Below are 23754 nucleotides of genomic sequence, written 5' to 3'. Positions count from 1 at the left end.
ATTTTTAAAATATTGTTTTGAGTTTTGACAAGCACGGTCTCGTTCAATGGCCATTCCTTTCCAAAGAGATTCCCTAATGCCCCCGGGGTATACAAGTGAGTTGTAAGGATACATACATGTGCCTTGGCGGTACTGGAATTACTTATCCTTGCTACGTCAATAAAACAGAGGGAATAAAACGGCATTCAATTTTTGCAGTTTCAGATATTATTGATGAATCGAATAAGTAATGTACAAAATTTCTGAAACAAGCATACACGCATGCTTGTCCATCATCCAAAAATGGATCGGAAAACTGCTTAATCTCTATTACAGTCAAGGCAATGAATCAAACTAAGCTCCTTTAAAAGTTCCAAGTTCCATTCGTTTGAAGGTAACTTTACTGAATTTCCCCTAGCACCACCTATTCTTCTTTATGGTACTTGTTTTTATATCTGAGGCAAGCATCGGAGGGGTTCTGCCCTGGTTGAGCTCTAACACGAGTAGACCTACGAAGAACAGACTCATCTACAAACCTGTGCATCAAATCCTTAGATGTTTTCTGGAGTTCTGAGCTGAAAACATAAAAATAAAAAGAACGAATCTCAGAAAACAAGGGGGGGGTGGATTAAAAAATAAAATCTTAACTAATAAAGTGAACACAGAGGCAGCTTTCAATCTTCACTCTATTCCAAAAGTTTCAAAAAATTCCTATCTAATTCAGATGTTTGTTACCTAAACTACTACAAATTAGTACTATTAAAGTAAATTTAAATCCCAAGAAGAACAGCGAAACATAATTTTTTGGGTAAAAACCACTAGATAGTATTAATTCCATAGCTTCCCTTCCCTTTTCTTTGTTTTCTCAACTCTCCTCTCCACCACTTTTTCTCTTAATTTTGCATGGTTAAAGTTTTAAATTCTTGTACTCAGTTAAATATAGTACGTTTATTCACAACATCTAAATCAGAAACATGATAGATGGAAATAATGTCACTATCATGGTCACTAATATAACCACATTTATAATAAATTTAGAGAATATTATATTTCACTTAAGCCACAGCCAACAACTCCAGAATATTGATTAGCCCAACTTGAAGATCCTTCTACATAAGTAGAACATTATCAATCTAACATCACACACACAACAGCAAAATATCATTTATTTTTATCTGCTAACAGTACAAGCGACCTTAGAAGCATATGTGCACATTGGACAAGTCTAAAAACCAAGGCTTCTGCTGAAGTATGCATCAAGATATAACTTAATTATCATGCAAATAGAAAACAAGGGAAAAAGCCATCTAGGTATTCTTCATACATTGAAAAACAAATCTGACTCACCATATTGTACTATAATATTTTTCTAGCTGCTTTCGCAGTACCCTTTCCCGCTCACCCTTGCAATTCAGTGAACTCATCAATGCATCAAGCTATTCAAGCAAGCCAACAGAAAATTAGGAAAGAAAAATGTGGACAAATAATAATGGGAATATAGAAAGCTGTTTTCATCTAGTACCTCTTCCTTACTGCTGTAGTATCCCCACTTCTTGGAGTCACAGCTTTCAACAAATATCCTCCCATAACGACAGAACCACCAATAATTATTGTAATCTCTGTCCTTACCTAATGGGCTCCTACGAATAAATCGCTTCTCCATCTCCCGTTCGAAATATTCTTTCTGTACAATAGGCAATGTCAATAAAAGATCAATTTAAGGAACAGACAACAATCTAAACAGGGAGATAGGCAGCACCCTCTGTTCGTCACTATTCTTCTCTGATGAATCCTTATCAGCCTTCAACTGTTTTGGTGATTCCTTTCTGGATAATTCTTTTCCATTTTCCGTTGGTTCTTTCAGCTCTGAATTTAACTTCTTAAGTGTCTTTTTTGGAGCAGAATTTAAATGCTTGATCCCACTACAAATTAATTTTTAAAAGGAAATAAAGTGAAATGTAATAACCACCAAATTTTTTTTGGTGAACTTAATAATAACCTCCAAATAGAATAAGGTGTTTTGTAGATATATATTGGTAAGCAGAAACAGCACACATGATAAAATCTAACCTTCTGCCCAATGGATCATTTTGCCCAGATGGTTCTATCTCTATAATTCTTTTCTCTCCCACATCTCCATTTTGTATACTATTGTTTGCTAGGACATTTTCACCGTTCAGATGATACCCATCCACAAATCCATTGCTTTCCGACTCAGCTTTCAACCGCTCCTTTTCTTCTCTTCTCCTTCTACCATTTTCCAAAGCTTCTCCCCTTCTAGTGGCCCCAAGTGCCTGTCGCTGTTCAATAATCTCATCTAACTTTCCCCTGAAAATTGCAGTTTCAAGGGCCCGATTGACCAATTCGCCTAAGATTCTTAATTTAGCACTGGCATCTACAAGGCCATAATGTCCCCGTTTTATAGTTGTTTTATGTTGCCATAGTTCAGGAATATTGATCATCTCTAGAAAATGACATAAATATTCTGTCCAATTATTTGTTGTAATCTGAAAATAAAAACGAATGAGACATTGTCACATTAAAAACAATAATGAAAAAACCATCAACCAAGTCACAAAGGATACCAGACATAGGAAGAAGAAATATTCAACTGGGGGTCAAGCCATCTCACGAAATATGGACAATTATCTATTGCTCATACTAATACTAACAAAAAATTAATGTAAGTGAGATGGTAACCTTAGACTTCAATTTTCGATTCTTCACAGCCAAAGAGTATTCATCGTCATCTTTGATGAGAAGTCGAAAAAGTGCTGCATGAGATTCCACAACGAGAGCCACATTGCTATCCTTATGACAGATTGCAATTTCAAAATCTTCTAGAGAGTAGGGGCTCAGCTGCAACAGTCTACCAAAGGAACTAAGAAAATCCCAAACCATCAAGAGTTCCCCTACACAACTCATTGGAATATTGAAGCTTTTTGCTGGAGAAGGACGATCAGTGAAAACAGGATCATCTGGACTAGGGATCACCAATAGATCATCAATGGGGTATTTGATTGCTGCATCCTTGGGTTGACCATTTTCTGGAAATTTTGTGGTTACAGAAACCTTTTAGATAAAACTAAATCACAAGGGAAAGGGGTTTCATGATTTTTTTGTTAGAGATATTATGTATAGTTATAGGTATATGATGTAAAGGGAAAATATATCTGACCGTTGTAGTTTCTAAACCATAAGAGAAAATGCTTTCTATGTAGTACATAGGTAAACAACAAGAAGAGATTCACCTGCAGTCCCACCACACCAGCCAGCCAATTCCAACAAAATAGAGACAAAGAGGAGATAAGGGAGAAAAATGACTTCCAAAACTCCAGGACTCATGATAAGTATTTTATCAGGAAACAAATGAATTAAACAACTTCACATAATAAAAGGACAGAACCAAATTAACATGTGGCCCAAAATGATTTCAATCTCTAAACTCTACCTTTCTCTTGGACAGAATCATCGACTTGTGCACCATCCAACTTCTTTTTACAGGTATCGGTGTCCTCCCGTGATTCCTAAACATGACAAATTTAGGACAGAAAATAATGCAATAAAATTAATTAAAAAAATAATAAACCAATCATAAAAGCCATATATTAGGATTTCTAAACCATGTTCTTATACTATCTCATTTATCAATAATATAATACTTCTATAAAAGAGCAAAAAGAAACAGAAACTTTCATATTTCCCTTATCCTGTGTACCTCGTGTTTCCTTTTCTTGGAGCAAACTAAAAGTCCATCTTTGTAAAAAACCCTTCCTCTTAACTCTTCAGGAATGTCAGTTGATATTCCATGATTTTTAGCCAGTTCATCATGTAAAACCCAAGGGGCATTCCGATATGTAGACTCACGAATAAAAGACTTCAAAATATTTCTACTAAAAAGCGGCTTCTTATGCACCAAATCTTCTGCACTGACTTCTGCTTGTTCTCTTATATTCTTGTTTTTGTCAAGCCAAGCTACCTCATAAGAGACTGTGTCAACTCCTTTCTGAATGACTTTTAATATTTTGCATGGATGAACTCCATCATCCTTTTTCCAATGTAGTTCAGCACCCACAAACAACTGTTCCTGCAATTTCTCACCAATAGAATCAGCAAGATCCTTCAAAGGGAGCATACCTGCAAAAACAAAAGATCACAAATCAGTCCAGTACAAAGTGAAAAATATTGCAAAATTTTGGATGAAAAGCAATGTATAATCAAACTTGTATCAACAGCTGGCATATGTATCAATAACATTTTATGTAGCAATTCTTAAACATGCATGGTTTTTGTAGTTGAGAATCTCAATTCTCAGAAACATGTCTTCTACTATTTTTCATAACTGTTCACGAAACACATTTAAGTAGTCTTAACTCCAGACAAGTTGTTAATCACTTAACCACTTCAATTTAATCTCAGCAAGTGCTGCCAGCATTATAACCCAAATAGTCAAAAGTCTAATATAATGAACAAAAATATATGATATACAAGGAGAATAATCAAAATGTCAATGCTCACAATGTCAAGGACTTCTCTAAGAAAAACAGAAGTCTTTATATTCATCCAAAAAATAAACCTAGAACACACTTTCATTTTCTGTACAGCATTCTATGATCAAAAGTTAAGACCTTCTATGACAGCTCACAATAGAAGCAATACGTATAAAAGGATATATCAAAACTGAAACTCTAGTTGTCTCAATGTCTAAAAGAAGAAATCTAAACAATATGGGGATTATCCTGGTGGGATATACATGAATAGGCTTAAAATGTATACATGTTTAACCAGCTGAATAGTAAAATATCAACTAGTTAGTCAAAGTCTCTAGTCCACAAAAGTCAGGAAACACAATATCGAGGGCATCATATTGGAGGTACCGTATGTACTGAAACATAAGTTGATAATTAATAGAATAAAAATGGGAACCTAGTTTCAACCCTTTGGTAGACACTTGATAACTACACATCCAGACAAAACAGGAACCCCAAACTTCAGTGCAACACGAAAGTACAAACGTAACAAACCTACTCTCATTTAGTCATTTTCTCTTTTGAATACCATCATTGGATCAAAATAGAATCAGAACCATATTTTGGCTGATGTAGAGGGATTATAATTGAAGACAACATTATAATTATTCATGTAGAACAAAAAGAAATATATACAGAAATGCATAAAGTAAAAAAAAAAGTATGCATAAGTGTATGGACATATATTACTTCATCACAGAACTCAGAAGAGAGTAGTTCTTACTGTATTGAATAATCCTTAAAGCAATAGTCATTAATTCTTTAGGAAACTGTTGAACTTTCTCGGTAGCAAGTTGTTCAGACACCAAAGCCTCTTCATATGTCAAGCCAGTTTTTCCAGTGACTTTACACATCCAAACCCTCTGGCGGTATAGATTCAATCGCTTCAAATAATCACTACTCCTTGTTAAGGAACCATTATCTCTCATTGCCAGAACTAAGGATGGAATGACAAAGACATATATTATTAATTAACTTTGCAAAAACTAGCCTAAAATGCTAAAAAAAACTAGACAAACGAATCAATATATTTTAACCACTTTCAAGTTACAGTTAAAAAGCAACAATGCCAAAAGTAAAACAACAACAACAGATAACTACATAGGATACTGATAATCTTGAAAGATTTCTTTTGTAAATCGAATTTGGTAAACAGGCTCATCTGGCTTCAAATCCTCAGGAGGCTCGGCCAAGGAAAAAGGTTTTCTCCTTAAAAGTGGCATTGCGGATGAACCTCAGTTCTCATCAAACAGAGAATTGCACCCTACACCGACAATTTGATAGAACAGAAACCAGTCAGTGGCATGATCTTAGCAGTTCCATTGATTAGGGGGCAAATAATAAAAGAATCTCAACAGTTCCAGAACAAGCAATGAGGAGCCACAACACAGAAGCCAACTCAAATAATATACATCGGCACTACAGTTAGTTCTAACTGTCTGAATTATTTTTAAGAAAATCACAATATCTGAATTTTGATAAAGAAAGTTACAAAGGAAGGAAGAAGAAAAAAGTATCTTCATTGTTTTCTATTTGGTCTCCTTCCTCAATCACAAGCAGCTTAAAAACTAAACAAATGAAAATTAAGACCAGTCTAACCCAAAACAAGCAGCAGATACACTTTCCTCACTGAAATACACAACTTTGAACCGAATAACAATCTCATGTCACTCAAACTCACTCGTTGAAGCCATTATTCTCAGAAGCAGGAACCCTAAGAAAATCCCAAATCCCAAAATTGATAACTAACAAACAACGAAAACCAATCCGCAACAATCTTAACGACAAAATTGAAAAACACCACAAAAATCCAATCTAAAACCAATGCAACATGCTAAAAAAGCAACACGAGGTCGAAACAAAACCCCGAGACGTCGGTTCAAAAACCCAAAAAACAAAAAAAGAGAGAAGACAATTACACATATTTATTTTTCCAAGTAATGCACGCTACGCAAAGCCCAACATTGAAAATCAAAGCGTAGAGCATCGCAGAATCCCATGAAGAAACCCGACGCAAGAGAATAGAAGAAAACCCTAGAATGCGACCCTATTAGGGGATCACATAATAACGCGTAACTCTCGGGGCACCGAAATAATACGCAAACGCCACTGCAAAACGCGGCAACAAATGTCCAAAACGCAAACAGAGAAAGGAACGAAGGCGCCATCCCGCATTCACGAGAGGCACCGAATCCGAAACGAAGGGACAATCTTGAATCGGCGAAAAAACCCGGTTCCCGCCACAAGCAATTAGCGGTTGAAAATTAAAATTAATTAATTAATAAATGAATAAGTCAAAAGTTGCAGAGTGGAAGAGAGAGGGATTAAGTGTGTGTTGTGTGTGAAATGCGAAGAGAGAGAATGAGAGAGAGAGGATCTTACAGTGAAGAAGTTTGGTGAATGGTTTGAAAGGAGAAGCGAGACAGTTGAGTTTGTGTGTTCGTTTTGTATATTCGGAATTGCGAGCCAAGTTGTTTCTCACGTTTTCGCTTTCTCTCCCCTCCTCGTGTGTGGGAAAAAAAATACACATTTTTATGCACTTGTAACTTTGTACCTAAGTTGTTAGAATCAATAACTATTAATCTATAATTTATAAATATTAATAATAAAAATTATCCTAATTAATGAATATTTTTATTGAATAATTTTATTTTTAAATTTTAAATTTTTCTTTTAATTTATACTAACTTTTCATTATTTTTATATTATTTCTTTTTTATTTTTTTATTGAGCTATTTTTTTATTCAAAAAATTTAGAGAGTCATGCCTCTAGTAATAAAAAAAGAATATATTTCAATTTCCGTGGCAAATTTGCAATTGCATCCCTTGCCAATTTAATATTGTGGCCCGCGACCCCAACACGTGTTTATTCTCGCTGCATCTTGGAATTCAAATTTCAACTTGTCAACCAGCATTTACGTGCTCTTGGAATCAAAGCATTGGGATTAACTAAAAAGGACTAAGTTAATAAACTGGACTGGGTGAGATTATTAAGGGAGGACCATGAAGGGATTTGAACCCTAACCATCTTTATAACCCACTTCTCATCCTAAAAGCTAAAAATCATAAACAAATAGTTATATAGGAGTTAATTAGATGTTTAGTTCATATTTTTCATTATTTGCTTGTTTATTACCATGAGCATTCAAATAGTAACATAGTGTTAGAATTGAGTAAGAGAGACAATAAATTGAATCAACATGAAAATTAATTAATTCGCTAAGAGCCATGATATTCTAAACCAATATTTATGGTCGGCCTACAACTTACTTGCATGACTGACTTGAGTGACAACTTAGGTTATTAGAACTATTAATACAGTCAGGCTTAACGAGCACCTCCTTGATCCAAGCACTTGAAGGGTGCAATTGCTTGAGCGTAATTTAAGTTCTGCTGCAAGTACACGAGCTTATAGAATAGGAAATTAATGGGATGAGAGCTTGCATTATGAAATTATTGAGAATTTTGGGTCCAATTAATATGTGTTGATGAGACCACACAATGCCAAACTTACCGTTGGTGAAAACTCGAAGGCTATCGAAAAAAGGAGAGTCGGGGAATCTTGCTATATGACATTTTTGGCCAACTCCTTAGCTATTGATATTGATTTTCACCCAACACACTAAATTCCCAACTCTTTTCCTATTCATATCGTCAAATATTGTCTTATTTATAATTATTATCACTTGAGTATTTAAGAGATGATGCGGTCGTGCATAATTATATACAGGTCATCTTGAGTGCCTATTAAATTGCCAAAAGCATGCATATATATATATATATATATATATATATATATATATATATATATATATTCATCTCAATTAAGTATGATCTTCTCAAACAAATGTAATTTTTCTCGCAATACGTCAACAACAACAACAATGCCTTATCCCACTAGGTGGATCGGCTACATGGATCAACTTCCGCCATAATGTTCTATCAAGTACCATACTTCTATTCAAAGGCTCAAAATCAGAATTAGGTTTTGCATGACGTTGAAAATGAAGAATATCACTAGTAGTATAAATGTCATGTTACGTGTTATATACGGAGACAGCGTTAATACATCCTAGTTTTTTTTTATTTTTATGATTATACATCCTAGTTATAGGGATACATGCTTATTCTGATTATCCGTAGAAACTTATCCGATTTTGGAGTTTTGTCGTGAGTTTATATATTTATGGTAAGATTAGTTTATTAGTCTTTTAATTTATTTTTTAGGTTTGATTTGATTTTCTAACTTTTTTTAGATTCAATTTGATTTTTTAATTTTTAAAATCAATTTAATTTGATCTTGTCACTTTGTGAATACTTAAAATTACTTAATAACTATTTTAAACACCACAAAACATACATTTAGAAGGTAGAATCAAATTTAAACGGTATGATTACTTAAATTAATTTAGACAGCGTGACAAAAATTGAACTGATTTAATAAATTAGAATATCAAATTGAACCCAAAAAAAAAAATAGAAAACTAAATTAAATTAAAAAAAACAGATAACCAAATCAAACTTGAAAAATAAATTAGAGAAAAAAAAAGCTGATTTAACTTATATTTATTGATTATGGTTTTTGGGATACCAATAGGATAGCCGTTTTCCACAACTTGCAATTCCGTGGAAATCACTTTGAGTGGCTTATGATTTGCTACGTGAATATTATTTTGACAAATTTATAATTAGGACAATAACAAATGCACGGTAAATACAAACACGTAAATATTATAAGGAGTAAAAAAAAGGTTTTTTTTTTTTTTTTCTTTTATAATGAGCCAAACATGGGTGGAGGAAATTGCGCTATGGCAATCACCATTGACTGGAATCTTTTTTGCTTTCGAGTTTTATTCGGTGGAATTATGGGTTAGTGACCTATTGGGAATGCATTGTTGACCTGCCTCAAGAAACTCGAGAGAAGAGTGGTTATGCCCGTGATGACCCTCTTGCATTGTTATTTAGTCTAGTTGACAAAACGTTTGATTATATATGTTTACGAACAAAACAAAAATTACCTAATTAACTTTTTTAAGGACCTAATTAAGACTTTTAAGACGATAAAGATCCAGCATGCATATAGCTAATTTTAAATTTATGTTACAAAAACTTTTTCCTAATACTAGTCCGATAATGAATTCAAATGATACAAGTCATTAAGAAAATAATATACCAAAAGAAGAAGCATTTCGAACTTACATCGTATATAGTACTCTCATAAATTGAATAAAGATGGTTTATTGAGCAATAAGCATGGTACGGCTAAAAAGTAAAATAAAGTAGTATCTATATTTGTAGAATAATATATAATTCCCTCTTCCAATTCACCAAGACACTAACCAGAGAGTATACATTGCGAACTTTGAAGCTGTTTAGTGATAATAATAAGGTTGGGCCACCCAAATGGTGCCAGTATTTCCAATCTTAAAGTTCTCAAATACCCATACGATGACTGCTACCTAGCAAGTATAAACAACATGTGGACATAAAATACTAAGCACTATAAACAACAGGTGGACGTAAAAAGCCAAGTATAAACAACATAAGTCCCAAAAAGAAGAAGAAGAAGAAATCATTGTTATTTATTTATAAAATGGATCACAATGATACTTGTGGAATTTGGTTGGTTGAAGATTTGGATTATTGTCTTTATGGGCACCGTGTGGCCCAGAAATCATTGACCCAAAATATGGACCGATGATCTGATATGATATGCATCATGCATCTTATTTTGTTTTATTTTTTTGGCCGACAATTATCAACAGATCAAAGTGACACACTTTTGTTTAATGCTTCAATGTGAACTCGACCTACTGAATCATGGCCAAACACTAGTTCTTCCCCCATGTCTCCCAAAACACCGTGCTGGAATTGCATTTTGTCCTCACAAATTAGTTAGATGTCCCACACAGGTTAATTGAACTCAATCTCTTGTAATAACTTTCTGTTTTTTCAGGGGGGTTTAAGGACTTGAGATCGATCATTGGCCACAATCTTCCATGTTCCGGCGCATAAAATGAAGTGAACCGATATTTTTTGTAAAAAATAAAAAAGCGGCAAAGATGATTTCTTAGTTCACTACAAAAGAAAAAATCTTCATAATTTAAAAACACTTTAAAAATTATATTTATTTTATTAAAAAAAATGAATAATAACTTAAACGTTTAACAGTTTAACTTGTCATATGAACGATTGTCTTATTTTACTTGACAAATGGTTGGAATGTTTTTATTTCATGGATTAAAAGTCTATTCGCAAGAATGTAAGCATGAAAATGTAACATTTTTATGTTACAAATTTTAAAAAATATTTTCAAATATTGTTGATTAGGAATGTCATAATTTTATTTTTTATTATGTTTTTTCATGTTTTTATTTCCCACAAAGAGGGAGGAGAATGTGATATTTGCATCGGAATATGGAAAGTTATCATATAATTAATACAATGTATTTTTTTATTATTTAAGTTATTTTGAATTTTAAACAATAATCCTAGAAATATTAAAATGTAATCAAACATCTTTTTAAATATATCCAAGAATAATAACATTTTTAGTCATATATAATTCTTTGGAATATGATTCATGAAAATATAATATTATTCCATGAAACAAACTGGCTTTAGAGATAACAAGAAATATTTATACTATTAAAATATTTATTTCCTCTTTTTATCTTTTTCTTTTTTTATAAATTTAATTAATTATTTTTAGTGGAGCTAGTCTCCAAGCTTCTTAATCATATTTTTTTATTTAGAAAATTCAAACTCATGAATCAAGATCATACTCAAGAGATGTACATTTTATCTCTTTTTGGAGGCATTACTTGGTTTGAGATTATTGTAGTTTTGCATACATACAGTGAGTGTTTGTGTGTGTCTTGGATCCATGTTCGCCCTCAAATTCACGTCAAAAGTTGGAAGAAAACGCAGAACAAGGCTTTTATTGATTATGTGAATCCATGTCCAAAGTAGACGAGGCATTACCAAACATACTATATGGCTTTTATTAACTTTTTTGTATAATTTTTTTTAATTATTTTCTTTTTGTTTTTCACATGTATTCTTATTTAAAGGCAAATTTATCTTGAGAAGTTAAATATGGACATTCGGTCAAAATATGAATCTTAATTTATCATATTACGTAGACTACCATCTCTTCCTAATTAAATGACTTGAGATCATAAAGAGATACTAGTGGTGTATTATTAGTAACGGATCACATAGTAAATTGAAACGTGATTTGAGCATCATGCCATTTACCACCGCACTAGTGGCGATTATGTTATGAGCTACGCCCACCTTTCTTTCCTCGCCCTTTCATTATGACTACTACAGCACCAATAATAAACTTTACGTAGTATAATAGTATTAACATCATCATGATAACAATACACACACGAATAGGTAACGTCGGTGACGGAGCACAACAGCAAATAACGTTGCCAAAAAAACATCGTAGTACAACATTACATTGACGTACATGTTGGAAAGAAAAAACAAACCGTAAAAAGCAACACATTACACATTGCTTTGCAGCAGCAATGGGTGAAAAAACCAACTAAAGCAAAGCAAAAACACAAACCTCCCTCCCTCCCTCCACTCTTTGTCTTATTTCTCTTTCTCCTTTTTTTTGTTTTTGTTTTTGCACTTCGCCGGAGATAATGCTGCCGCCGTTGGTTAATTCTCCGGCTTCCCTCCGGCGCCGGTGATACCAATACCATGCAAGAGACCCTCCTCACTCTCCCTCTCTCCCACCACGAAGACATCCACATTCGCGCCAAGAAGAAGAAACCGCAACAGCATCATCACAAACCGGGAAGCGACAACAGCCACCCCACTCGCGTATCGCGGCGCGTGAGCCCGGCGGTGTCTCCGTCCTCCGGCGGCGAGAAGTCCCTCCCGAACGGCGACATCTACAGCGGCGCCCTGTCGGGGAACGCGCCGCACGGCACCGGCAAGTACCTCTGGTCCGATGGGTGCATGTACGAGGGCGAGTGGCGGAAGGGCAAGGCTTGCGGCAAAGGGAGATTCTCCTGGCCCTCTGGTGCCACCTACGAGGGCGAATTCAAGTCGGGTCGAATAGACGGGTTCGGATCCTTCATTGGCGTCGACGGCGACATGTACAGAGGCTCCTGGGTCGCCGACCGAAAGCACGGCTTCGGCGAGAAAAGATACGGTAACGGTGACGTGTACGAAGGTTGGTGGAGGTGCAACCTGCAAGAGGGTGAAGGGAGGTACACGTGGCGGAACGGGAACGAGTACGTCGGGGAGTGGAGGGGTGGTGTTATTTCGGGGAAGGGGGTTCTGGTTTGGGCGAATGGGAACCGTTACGAAGGGTATTGGGAGAATGGCGTCCCTGTGGGTAAGGGTGTTTTCACATGGTGTGACGGGAGCACGTGCGCCGGGAACTGGGGGAAGGAGTTTGTGGAAGAGGCACGTGAGGAGAAGATGAAGAGGTCTTCGGTGGATGGCTGTAAGAGTGTGAGTTTTCCCAGGATTTGCATTTGGGAGCTCGACGGTGAAGCTGGGGACATAACTTGTGACATTGTTCACAATGCGGAGGCTTCTATGTTTTACAGGGATGGTACTTCTACTACTACTACTGGTGAATCTGAGAATGGTGGAGATAATAAGAGTCTTTGTTGGTCTCTTGATGGTACTGCCGGTGGGGATGTTAAGAAGCCTGGTCAAACTGTGTCCAGAGGGCACAAGAATTATGATCTCATCCTTAATCTTCAACTGGGTATTAGGTATTGTTATTATTATTATTGCTTTTTTGGAGTTTTGCTTGCTATGTTTAGTTTCATCTCTCTCTCTTTTTTTTTTTTTTAATTATGGTGTTTTTGTTGTAGGTACACTGTTGTCAAGCATGCTTCTATTGTGAGAGAGCTTAGGCCAGGGGATTTTGATCCTAAGGAGAAGTTCTGGACGAGGTTCCCACCGGAAGGGTCTAAGTTTACACCCCAGCATCATTCAGTGGACTTCAGGTGGAAAGACTATTGTCCCATGGTGTTCAGGTGTGAACAGTAACAATTTTTCTTCTGTGTTGGTTTTTCTTTGTATTGATTGATGTGTTTTTGTTTTTCTTAGTAAGGAAAGATTGGTTATTGGTTGTGGATGGTATACTAATTGTGTCTGTGTCTTGGTGGTTACTTGTTGGTTGGTTGGTTGTTGGGGTATTTAGACATCTAAGGGAATTATTTGCCATAGATCCTGCGGATTACATGCTTGCTATTTGTGGAAGTGACACACTTAGGGAGATGTCTTCTCCGGGCAAAAGTGGAAGCATCTTTTATCTCACTCAAGACGACCGCTTCATAATTAAGACCGTCAAGAAGTCTGAAGTCAAGGTTAGTTAATTGGAATGCATTCATTAATTTGAAGACATTATAATTGAGTGAGGTGAAATTTGCTTTCACCTTTGGTTGGTTACTTGGTTCTTTTATGTGTGTTCAATAGTGATTGGTTGGTGTCCATGTCAGGTGCTCATAAGGATGCTTCCAAGTTACTACCAACATGTTTGTCAGTACAAGAACTCTTTGGTGACGGCATTCCTGGGCGTGCATTGTGTCAAACCTGTTGGAGGTCAAAAGGTATGGTTTCAGATTTTAGTTTTGCAGCAGTAATTAAGGTGCCATCTAAAGGCTTGTTAAAATGTAATAAAAAGTTGTGATGCTATGTATAAAACAGACCCGGTTTATTGTAATGGGCAATGTGTTTTGCTCGGAGTACCGGATCCACAAGAGGTTTGACCTCAAAGGTTCTTCTCATGGTCGAACAACGGATAAGCCAAGGGAGGAGATTGATGAGAATACCACTCTCAAAGACCTTGATCTTAATTTTGTCTTTCGCCTCGAACAGTCTTGGTTTCAAGAGCTTATATGGTATTGATTTTCCCAAGCTCCACATTCTTTCATTTTCTGAGTTTTAATTTTGTGTTTTCTTACTTGTCTTGGTTTTATGTAATGGCTTATGCTTAGGCAACTTGATAGAGACTGCGAGTTCCTGGAGGCAGAGGGTATCATGGATTACAGTCTTCTAATTGGCCTGCATTTTCGTGATGATTGCTCAGTTGATGAAATGAAAAGTTCACCACGCAGTTCACATTCAGGTATTTGTATAGTTGTGTAGTTCTTTGATTCCTCTTCAAATGTTAAATCATCCTGGAGGGATATAAAATCTTCTGGGTTATTGATTTGTCAGGCAAGAGAGACATGCTTGATGATGAGATGCTCACATGCCGGTAAGTTCTTTTCTCTTTATTCGTATTTGAGCTTCCTTCTTGTTACAAATTTATTAATTGTTTTAAATTGTTCTCAAGCTCCTTTGATTTTTCATTCATTATCTAATAGAAGACGATGGTTGGGTATCTAGAGAAATCTTGATGCGCTTTATGTCAGTTTCTGGCTTGAACTATTAATGCAAATTCCAACTCAGCATTTCGTGTACAAATACAGTCAAACAGGAGAATCTGGATTGATTTAACTATACACCAATTTTCAGTTACTAAATGTTACTCCTAGATGATTTATATGGGGGATAACCTTTTTGGCTTTAACATCGTTCTCTTTTTTGTACCCCTTGGTGGCAATTACTTTCCTTGTATCCATGTGTCATGTCCTTGATATGGTCCCCGGTCTAGAACATGGAGAGACTAAATGCTTTCTGTTTCAAAATTTCAATTTGGCCCATGCGTTTGCAAAATGCCAAGAGGATGTGGCCGCAAGTTGGGTACAAACAAATCACTAGCTGATGAATGAGCATTATATTTGCCATTCTCTAGTCCTGTCCATCTATGATTTAGGGTGACTTGTTGGTTTCTTTTTAAGAATATGATGGCAATGGCTGAGAATTGAGATGCACCGAAGGTGACCTACCTGAGTTGTACTACCAAAATTGGAGTTAGTTTTGTTGACATTTGAATCAAAATGTTGGTGGGGTCTTTTTTGATTTTTTTAAAGTAAGGGCATAGCTTTCTTTTCAACAGCCAAATGGTAGCTGACAGGGATTTTGATGGATCAGAATGTTTTCTAGGACATGAAACTTGGTAGATATATTTGTGTGCCAAATGATAAATATTTTCATTGTTTGGAAACGTTCCACCAATTTTTTCTCTCTTACAAACCTAAGTCCATGGTGTAAATCTAGTTTACTTTCAGGAAAATCACTACTACTTGTAAACTCAGTAATCCTGTTTCTGTTTGGCCTGACATATGGTTTGGATCCAAATTATGCAAATTCTTAATCCATAATTGTGATTCTTAATTAATATTCCAGGGGACCTCTAATTCGGTTGGGAATGAACATGCCTGCCAGAGCTGAGAGTGTGTGCAAGACTGGATTGGATCACCAAACAATTAGTGGAAGTATCAATTCAGAGAGTAATAGCCAAATCTCTGATGTAATCCTCTACTTTGGAATCATTGACATTCTCCAAGACTATGATATTAGTAAAAAGATTGAACATGCATACAAGTCACTACAAGTGGACTCCGCCTCTATCTCAGCTGTTGATCCCAAGCTATACTCTAAAAGGTTTAGGGATTTCATTCACAGAATCTTTGTAGAGGATAAATGACAAAATGATATGCTTGGGTGACCAAAGGAGTATAGAATGTGAACCGGGACCAACTCTGGCTTTTGCTAAGGTGATATTCCATGTACCCGGAAATGCTACAAATATGGGTGATCTAAACACACATGTAGATTGGAAAACATCATGGTTGTTGTTGATGGCTAAATTTTTCTCATAGCCATTGCAAATATAATGGTCGAATTGGGACACGAATGACATTTTTTTCACTTTAGTTGGGGGGAGAGGGATTGTCACACTAGCTTGTACATGGCATGTGATTAGAGTTCTTTTTTATTTTATTGCTTTTGTTATGGATGTAGACATTGTGGGGTGTGGAGAGAGATTCAAATTGACCCGGGAGGGGAGGTAATAACTGTACAGACAGACAGTCAAAAGATTGATAATAGAATTGAATTGAACATAAACATTTTTGGTTGGAGCAATCAAAAAGAGTTGAGCAAGAAAGAAAAGTTCCAAGAGGGGGGGCCCCTTGTGGCCCTCAACCTCTCTCTTTGTGTCTCTGTGATGTGCATTCAAACGGATTTTTTTAAAACTTTTGCAGCAATGCATGAAAAGAAGAGAAAAGCACAAGAAAGGAAAGGGAAGAGGTGGGTGTTTCGTTGGTTCATGTCCCTTGCAAAAACGAAGTTTGAAAAAGCAGAATATAACAATAATACACAGTGGTGTATGGTAATGGTAATGTGACCCTTTTACTTATTTTGAACAATACCGAGAGGTAGATGCAAACAAGACGACAAAAGCAATCACGTCAATGTGGACCTGTGTGTGGACCAGTTTGGCATCCGATAGCTATCTATGCATGTTATGCCTCGGCATTTTAATAATGAGAAAAATGATGGAACTTGACAGAGAAGTCTCTGCTTCACTCAATACAAGTGACCCCACAAAGACCAAAAAAATAGTGATATTGATATCTCATCACTCATGTGGTCAAATCAGAAGGAGGAAGAGAATAGTGGATTTTGTGTTGGCAAACAGATCCTACTGTGATTTGGCAGTTTTTGAGCGTGACAATGTCCGACACTAGTGCGAGTGAAACATCCTTGTAGAATAGTAGTAATTAGACTGAATCTGGCACTGTCTACTTGGTATCTGTTGTTGGTTTCCAATTTCTTCTGACAACACTAGATTTGATTCACCCACTCACATTGATTATTTATGATAGAATTTGGTTGGTCAATGAAGTTTCTTTTGTTGCTGTCTTTTCATAAGGCAGTATTATAATACCAAATACCAATATTGGATGATTATCAATTATGTATACATTTTTATTTTTCACGTTGCAATGGAATTGAACCTCTACCTCTCCCCCTTCCCAGTTCGTTGTCATCAGTGACACAAAAGCTGAGCTGCATGAATCACCACCATCTCATCTAGTGGCCTCTACCTGTAATCTGATTGCACTACCACTTCGCAACTTTTCCTATTTTATTATATGCTTTTGATGCTTACTAGGGCTTGCTTGGTTATACGGTTAGTAGCTTAACGTTCTTTAATATAAAATATGTAACTAGAAAGATATATTCCAATCACGTTTAATAGATGTAACATTTTTTTCTTCTCAAATCTTCGGTTGCATACATTGTCACATTATGTGTTTGGTTTATAAAAAAAATTTAGGGGTAAGGAAGAAAATAAAGTAAAAATAAGTAGGTTAGAAAAAAAAATGAGGTTATTGCTCCCATTCACTAAAATAATCTTACATTACTTAAAAATTAAGGTTAAAGGTACTCCTTAATTATTGAGATACTTTTTAAGGACAAAATGTGAGGCTTTGACCGGTGCGGAAGCAAATAATACCTTCGATGCAATAAACCTAATAAAGTAGCATACTAGAGACCAGAACATGTTTAAAGGATAGTTAATTGATTTTGTCATACAACGAGAGCACACTTCACATTTAGTGGAGAAATTCATTTGCATGATCCCACAAATTTTTAAAATCTCTGACCTTTTCTATTGTACTAAACGAAAAAAAAAATTATCAATTTCTGCACACTTCCCTCCTTTTTTTCTTTTCTTTTCAAACTACTTCTAACCTACCAAACATACCATAAAATCTTGTTTCATTAGGAAAAGAAAGTAGAGGAAAGAAAGAGAATACAAAATAGGTTTATTTGTATTTTTAATAATTTATTAAATGAGTGATTTTAATCCCTTTAATTTTAATTATTCAAATTGAGCACTCATATTTTTAAAATTAATGAAATTACATGATGATCGAAAATAAAGTTTGAAAATTGAAAAAAGTGTTCAGTGTGAGATTTAAAGTCATCATACCATACTTTAACATCAACTGTAGGATCACAAAGACACTAATTAACTTAGTATATGTATGAAAAAATATATTATATATACAAAGATGAATCTAGAAATATATTAAAAGAAGAACAATTTTTTTATTTCATTATAATAATTTATAGATAATAAAAATATGATGATTTTTAAGTTGTTTGGTAGGAGATTTTTTTTTCTTTTTCTTTACTTGACTCGAATATAAGTCAGAGGAGATAAAATTAAAATAGTAAAAACCAAAATTCAAAATTACTCCACTGCAAAATCAACATTCAAATAACGCTCCAAGACTCCAGTTGATTGCAGAACGCGATTGGTGGATGAATTGTTTTTCGGTGAATTTTTAATGCTGGTAATAAAGTAGTGGTTTCATGACGTTAAACAAATGATTTTTTCACCGAATAAATGATGTCGCTTTATGAATCCAAAGAAGAAATCAGAAAAGTAAATAACAAAAACATAATAAATTAACTCCATTACTTCGATAAAATAATAAATTTTAATTTTGGTCATGAATTGCATCTCTTTTTCTTGTCTCTTGACTAATTATTACTAACATAACACCATCAAGTGTTTTAAAATACAATAATATTTAAAGCAAAACGTTTTTTAATTATATTTAACTTAATTAAGTTTTTTTCCCCTAAAAATAAAGGATTTTTCTTTTGTCTATTTTTTAATTACAATTGATCAAATTACACCACTACAATTTATACTAACTATCATGCGTACCGTGTAATAACTTTTTATTGAGTAATTTTGTCTTTAAATATATTGTTAGACTACGTTTTTATCATATTGATCGTGTATATAAAATCTTATACTACGTATTAATATAAAGTTATTTAATACTCCATTAATATGCACCAAAATTGACATAATATATATCTTTAAAATATAAATATATAAAATGATAAAAAAAACATAGATATAAAAATAAGAAGTCTGTGATTAAATATTCATATTTGTTTAGTTTTTATAAATTTTGATAGAAACAGTGAAGGTAATATGCAATTATATTTTAATATTAAATTGATAAAAAAAATACGTTCTGTATAAAATTATTAATGATGCAATTTGATTCCTTCCATTTTTTTCAAACGAAACTCATAAAAATTATCATTTTATTAGTCTTTTTTTTTATCATTTCTTTTAAACATGACTACTTATTTAATTTTGCTAGAATAGGAGTGCAAATGTAAGATTTGTAACATTTAAAAGAACCCAATAAGAGACAAAACGAAAAGTAAATGAAATATTAACAAAGAATGAAGCAGGGCTTAGTCCGAATGCTATAGACTTGATAATTACCATCATTCCATTATGTTTGGATCTCATTTTTGTATTTTTGGTTTGGTCATTTTATCATTGTGAGTTTTTAGTTATGTTATATTTTTTTTTATCAAGCATCATTCATATAAAATATTTATTTATTTTATTAATAATTAATTTCTATCAAAAAATTTAATTAATTATATTTTTCAAACATAAAACTCAAATTCAAAACCTTATTTAAATAAATTGAATTGAATATCATTTGAACTGACAACCTATTCATCGTTATCTTATGCTATATTGTTATTAGTGTTTTTACTAATTCTAACTAGTTATTTAAAAAAAAAAAAAATAACAACTAGGTGTGTTCTTTACTTTAGAAAAGTGAAGTTAAGGAAGAAGAAAATTAAAAGGTCAAAGAATCTACAAGTCTAGGACCATAGCATTAAAGTAAAGATACACCACCATAAGGCTGGAATAGCCTCATGAATTTTACTTTTATGATCCTATTCCTAGCCCCGTGACACCCAAGTTGTGGCACCAAAGCTGAAACCGTCAGAAAAATACATTCTGCCTACCTAATATCGTGCAACTGGAAAGTTAGTTGTTTGTGCCATAGCACTAGCAGTTGCTAAAATAGGATACTCAATGGAAATAGAAAGAGGGGTTAAAATATAGTTTTATTAAGAATATGCTAATAAATTAAACCATGTTAACATTTTTTTCATACCAACCTGTTATTTATCGGAATGAAACTGAACTTGGTATAATTAAAAAAAGGTCTCAGATTTGTGAATAAAAAATATAAAATATTATGACTTCAATCAATTACTACAAATGATAAAAAAACACTTTACATATTTACTTATTATTTATCAAAATTAAAAAAAACTTTTTATCACATCATAGAAAAAAAGGAATAATAGAAGTTATACTGTGATTTTTCTTTCTCCCAATTTCAACTTTTTATATGATTTTGTATAATTAAACATTTTTTGTTGACTATAATTGAATTTCTTTATACAATGAATAGTTTGATAATAAGTTAAAAGAATTGATAAACAAAAGCTTAATGCAAATAGAAAATGACACTTTGCTTGGATTTTCAATGTTATATAATTTACAAAAGCTAGTCTGTATAATTGAATGTTTTTATCGGGATTTTACGTGTTTAACTGAAAATAAGTTTTTCAAAATGATTTTTTTTAAGATTGACAATATTTTTATAAAGATTAAATAATTAATTTTATTATTGAAAAATAACTAATGTACCTTGATAAGTAACTTTATATCTAAAAAAAATTTGAAAGATGAATTTTTAAATAAAATCACAATAAATTTAATTAATTTAGAAAAGCCTCATTTTGAAATCCATTTTTCAGCCTTATTATGGATGGTGCCACATATGTCATTCTCATTTATTACTTTCTTCTAACTCAACTCAGGAGCTAACGTAGAAGGAAAGTTAAAACTGGTCTCGTATGCAGTTGTAGTTGGAATCCAGTTAGATTGGTTTCTCTATAAACATTTACAGGAGACAAAAATAAGAAAGAAAAATTAAATACTTTTTACTTTGTTTTAATTATTTTTTTTGGGATAATTGGATTTTTAAAATATTACAATCTATAAAAGAATAATGTTTTTATAACAAATTGAAAACCAAATAATATCATAAAAGTATTTTAAGAAAACCAAATTCATTGCTTTATTCTGATGAGCAGGCCCAACCCAGATAGATGAAACTGGACTCACAATTGTGTGATCTGTCATAGGCTCCGATCCATAGTCCAATAACCAGCCCATCTAATCTAACTCTTTGTGGGCCATACCCAAAATGCCTACGAGTGCTGAATCACTATTAATAGCCACGCTTGATTAGACACCCCGTCTCCTCTAATAAAAAGGCATGCTTGATTTAATTATTGTGTTGTTAAGAATATAAAGAAGAAAAAAGAGTTCCATCAGATGGTGAAAATTTTGTTTGCATGTGAACTTTTTCTTATACAATTCTTTTCATCGCATTTTTCTTTTTCTTTTAACAGATTAACGAGGACTTGATGTTACTTAAAAGATTTTTTCAACATCAGTTTCCCTCCCTTTATAAAGGCCAGTTCAAGAATAAACTTGTTTGTATTTGTTGTAATTTAACTTATATAGCTTAACTTTATAACATATTTTAGCACATTATGATATTTATAAAACGAGTTAATCTTGGTTTCCAATTGCAATAGAAATTTGTAATGAAATAATATAAATTGTATTTGTCTGTTGTGGTCATATCCGATTTTTAGTAACATCTTTTGTAAAAATATTTTGTTTTATAGAAGGATAGAGCTAGCTAATTCTAAAATTTAAATAAAGAACAAAATAGTAGGTGTCTTATTATGAAACAGATTTGAGCACAAATGCAAATTCCATAACTTTTTTAGCTGAAGCACGAACCTTAGCCGGAGAACTAACAAAATGGATTAGACTAGTTGGTCTAATTTAAATATTCTCGATAAAATGTAAGGTTTTAATTTTAAATTTTAGAGTTAAATTAATGTAAATATTTTCAACCTATCTGCATTAATTTTATTTGGGATCTTTGTTATTTATAATTTTGTCACAAGATAATTGGATATTTTAGTTCTCATTTTGTTCATCTCTTTTTTTTGGTGTTCTTTTTTAGTATTTGACCAAACAATCTTTTACGATATCTGCAAAAGATATTCTAATGCTCAAGTTAGGTTAGATTTATGTGTAAAGGAAATAATTAGCACAATAAATGAGAGTGAATAAAATAATATATGCTACCTAAAAAATTTAACCATTTTTATACACATGCATATACTAGGCTATGTTGAAGGGATTTCAAGTTGTGGTTGAGAGGGTACTAGGCCATGCTGAAAATGGTGCTTAAGTCATGCCGAAGGGGTAGGTCTAATCCTTGAGTTTTTAAGAGGATGAAGAGAATTAATGAGTATTGTCTTATCGAAGGGGTATTAGGTGGTGATCGAAGGAATCCTAGGTAATACCAGTATAACTTTGACTTTCTAAAAACTCACAACCTCTAACTGATCGATTGTAAGTATTAAACATGCAAAAATTTAGCAAAATAATGCACAAAAAGATCTAGTCATTTGTATTTGTTTGGGTTGGTTCAAGTTAGAGCCATCAAATTTTCAAGAATAGGTACACACTTTGTTACAAAAAATCAACAATTTTAGGATATATGATTTGATGATATAAAAAACTTTTATACTAATAATATTTTCTAATTAAATTCTAAAAGTATTATTTCATACTTTAACTTTTATAAGTTTCTATAGTCAAATGAATAATAATAACAATAATAATTAAATATTTATTACTAACAATTATTGAATGATAAGTAAATATAAATAGGTTAATATTATTAATAAAAATGTATATTAAATATACTTTGGGAAGTAATATAATGAAGAACATACATTAATACAAGTAAGAATGGTGGTATAATATATTATTTAATATTGATACTAATAACTAACAAAATGCTTTAATAACTAAAAAGCCGCGTGGCTGAATTTTATAATTTTTGTGAGAAATAACAAGACTTTGTCTAACCACTAAACTTCCAATTTCTACCAGTCTTACTAGCTCCCGATAGGTCATTCAAATTTGGCACTGAATTGATTCATTCATTATTATTATGTTCTAATATGATTTTCACAGATTCAGTGTTGGATCTTTAACTAGATGCATTCTTCATATATATTTTTTTTCTTTTGGCAGGATTGGAGTTGGAGGGAAAGTTCTGAGCTGCAACCAAATCCTATCCATGATTTCATATTTCATTCCAATTGATAATTGTTTTGAGTTGTGCAAGACAAAAGGGAATCACATGGAGACAAGTTTCGAGGTTGTGCATATGGAGAGGACACGTAACGCAATCCCCGCATGATGTGTTGTGGGTTGTGGGAGCTAGATCGGGTCCATGCCCAATGCCCATTCCACGTAACTACCTTAAATGCCTCAGGCAGGTTTTCCACCGCAACTGTTACGCATATAATAAAGGGTTAAATATATTTTTCAGTTCATGAAATTTAGTATTTTTTT

The 23754-nt window shown here is 33.4% G+C and overlaps 2 protein-coding genes across 3 annotated transcripts; one reads left to right on the top strand and one right to left on the bottom strand.

Moving 5' to 3' along the window:
* Nucleotides 1–174: 174 nt before the first annotated feature.
* Nucleotides 175–7023, bottom strand: LOC114413278 (DDT domain-containing protein DDB_G0282237-like). 2 transcript variants are annotated; one of them, XM_028377575.1, is made up of 11 exons: nucleotides 6891–7023; nucleotides 5619–5772; nucleotides 5233–5405; nucleotides 3698–4116; nucleotides 3431–3506; nucleotides 2680–3026; nucleotides 2050–2486; nucleotides 1739–1901; nucleotides 1502–1663; nucleotides 1327–1415; nucleotides 175–554 (listed from the first exon to the last, which is right to left on the bottom strand). In XM_028377575.1, exons 2-11 carry the CDS (start codon nucleotides 5729–5731, stop codon nucleotides 404–406), a joined length of 2130 nt encoding a protein of 709 aa, XP_028233376.1. In that variant the 5' UTR covers nucleotides 5732–5772; nucleotides 6891–7023; the 3' UTR covers nucleotides 175–403. The 2 variants fall into 2 exon arrangements, with proteins under 2 accessions (XP_028233376.1, XP_028233377.1); XM_028377576.1 differs by lacking the exon at nucleotides 6891–7023 and adding an exon at nucleotides 6428–6672.
* Nucleotides 7024–11893: 4870 nt separating this feature from the next.
* LOC114413277 (phosphatidylinositol 4-phosphate 5-kinase 1-like) lies at nucleotides 11894–17358 on the top strand. Its single transcript, XM_028377574.1, has 8 exons — nucleotides 11894–13258; nucleotides 13361–13525; nucleotides 13693–13858; nucleotides 13991–14101; nucleotides 14199–14392; nucleotides 14489–14619; nucleotides 14712–14751; nucleotides 15786–17358. Exons 1-8 carry the CDS (start codon nucleotides 12228–12230, stop codon nucleotides 16084–16086), a joined length of 2139 nt encoding a protein of 712 aa, XP_028233375.1. The 5' UTR covers nucleotides 11894–12227; the 3' UTR covers nucleotides 16087–17358.
* Nucleotides 17359–23754: the final 6396 nt, after the last annotated feature.

The sequence above is a fragment of the Glycine soja genome, chromosome 5 (assembly GCF_004193775.1).
Source record: "Glycine soja cultivar W05 chromosome 5, ASM419377v2, whole genome shotgun sequence".
Taxonomy (NCBI): domain Eukaryota; kingdom Viridiplantae; phylum Streptophyta; class Magnoliopsida; order Fabales; family Fabaceae; genus Glycine; species Glycine soja.
The sequence above is the reverse complement of the archived record's forward strand: the minus strand, read 5'-3'. Positions and strand labels throughout refer to the sequence as shown.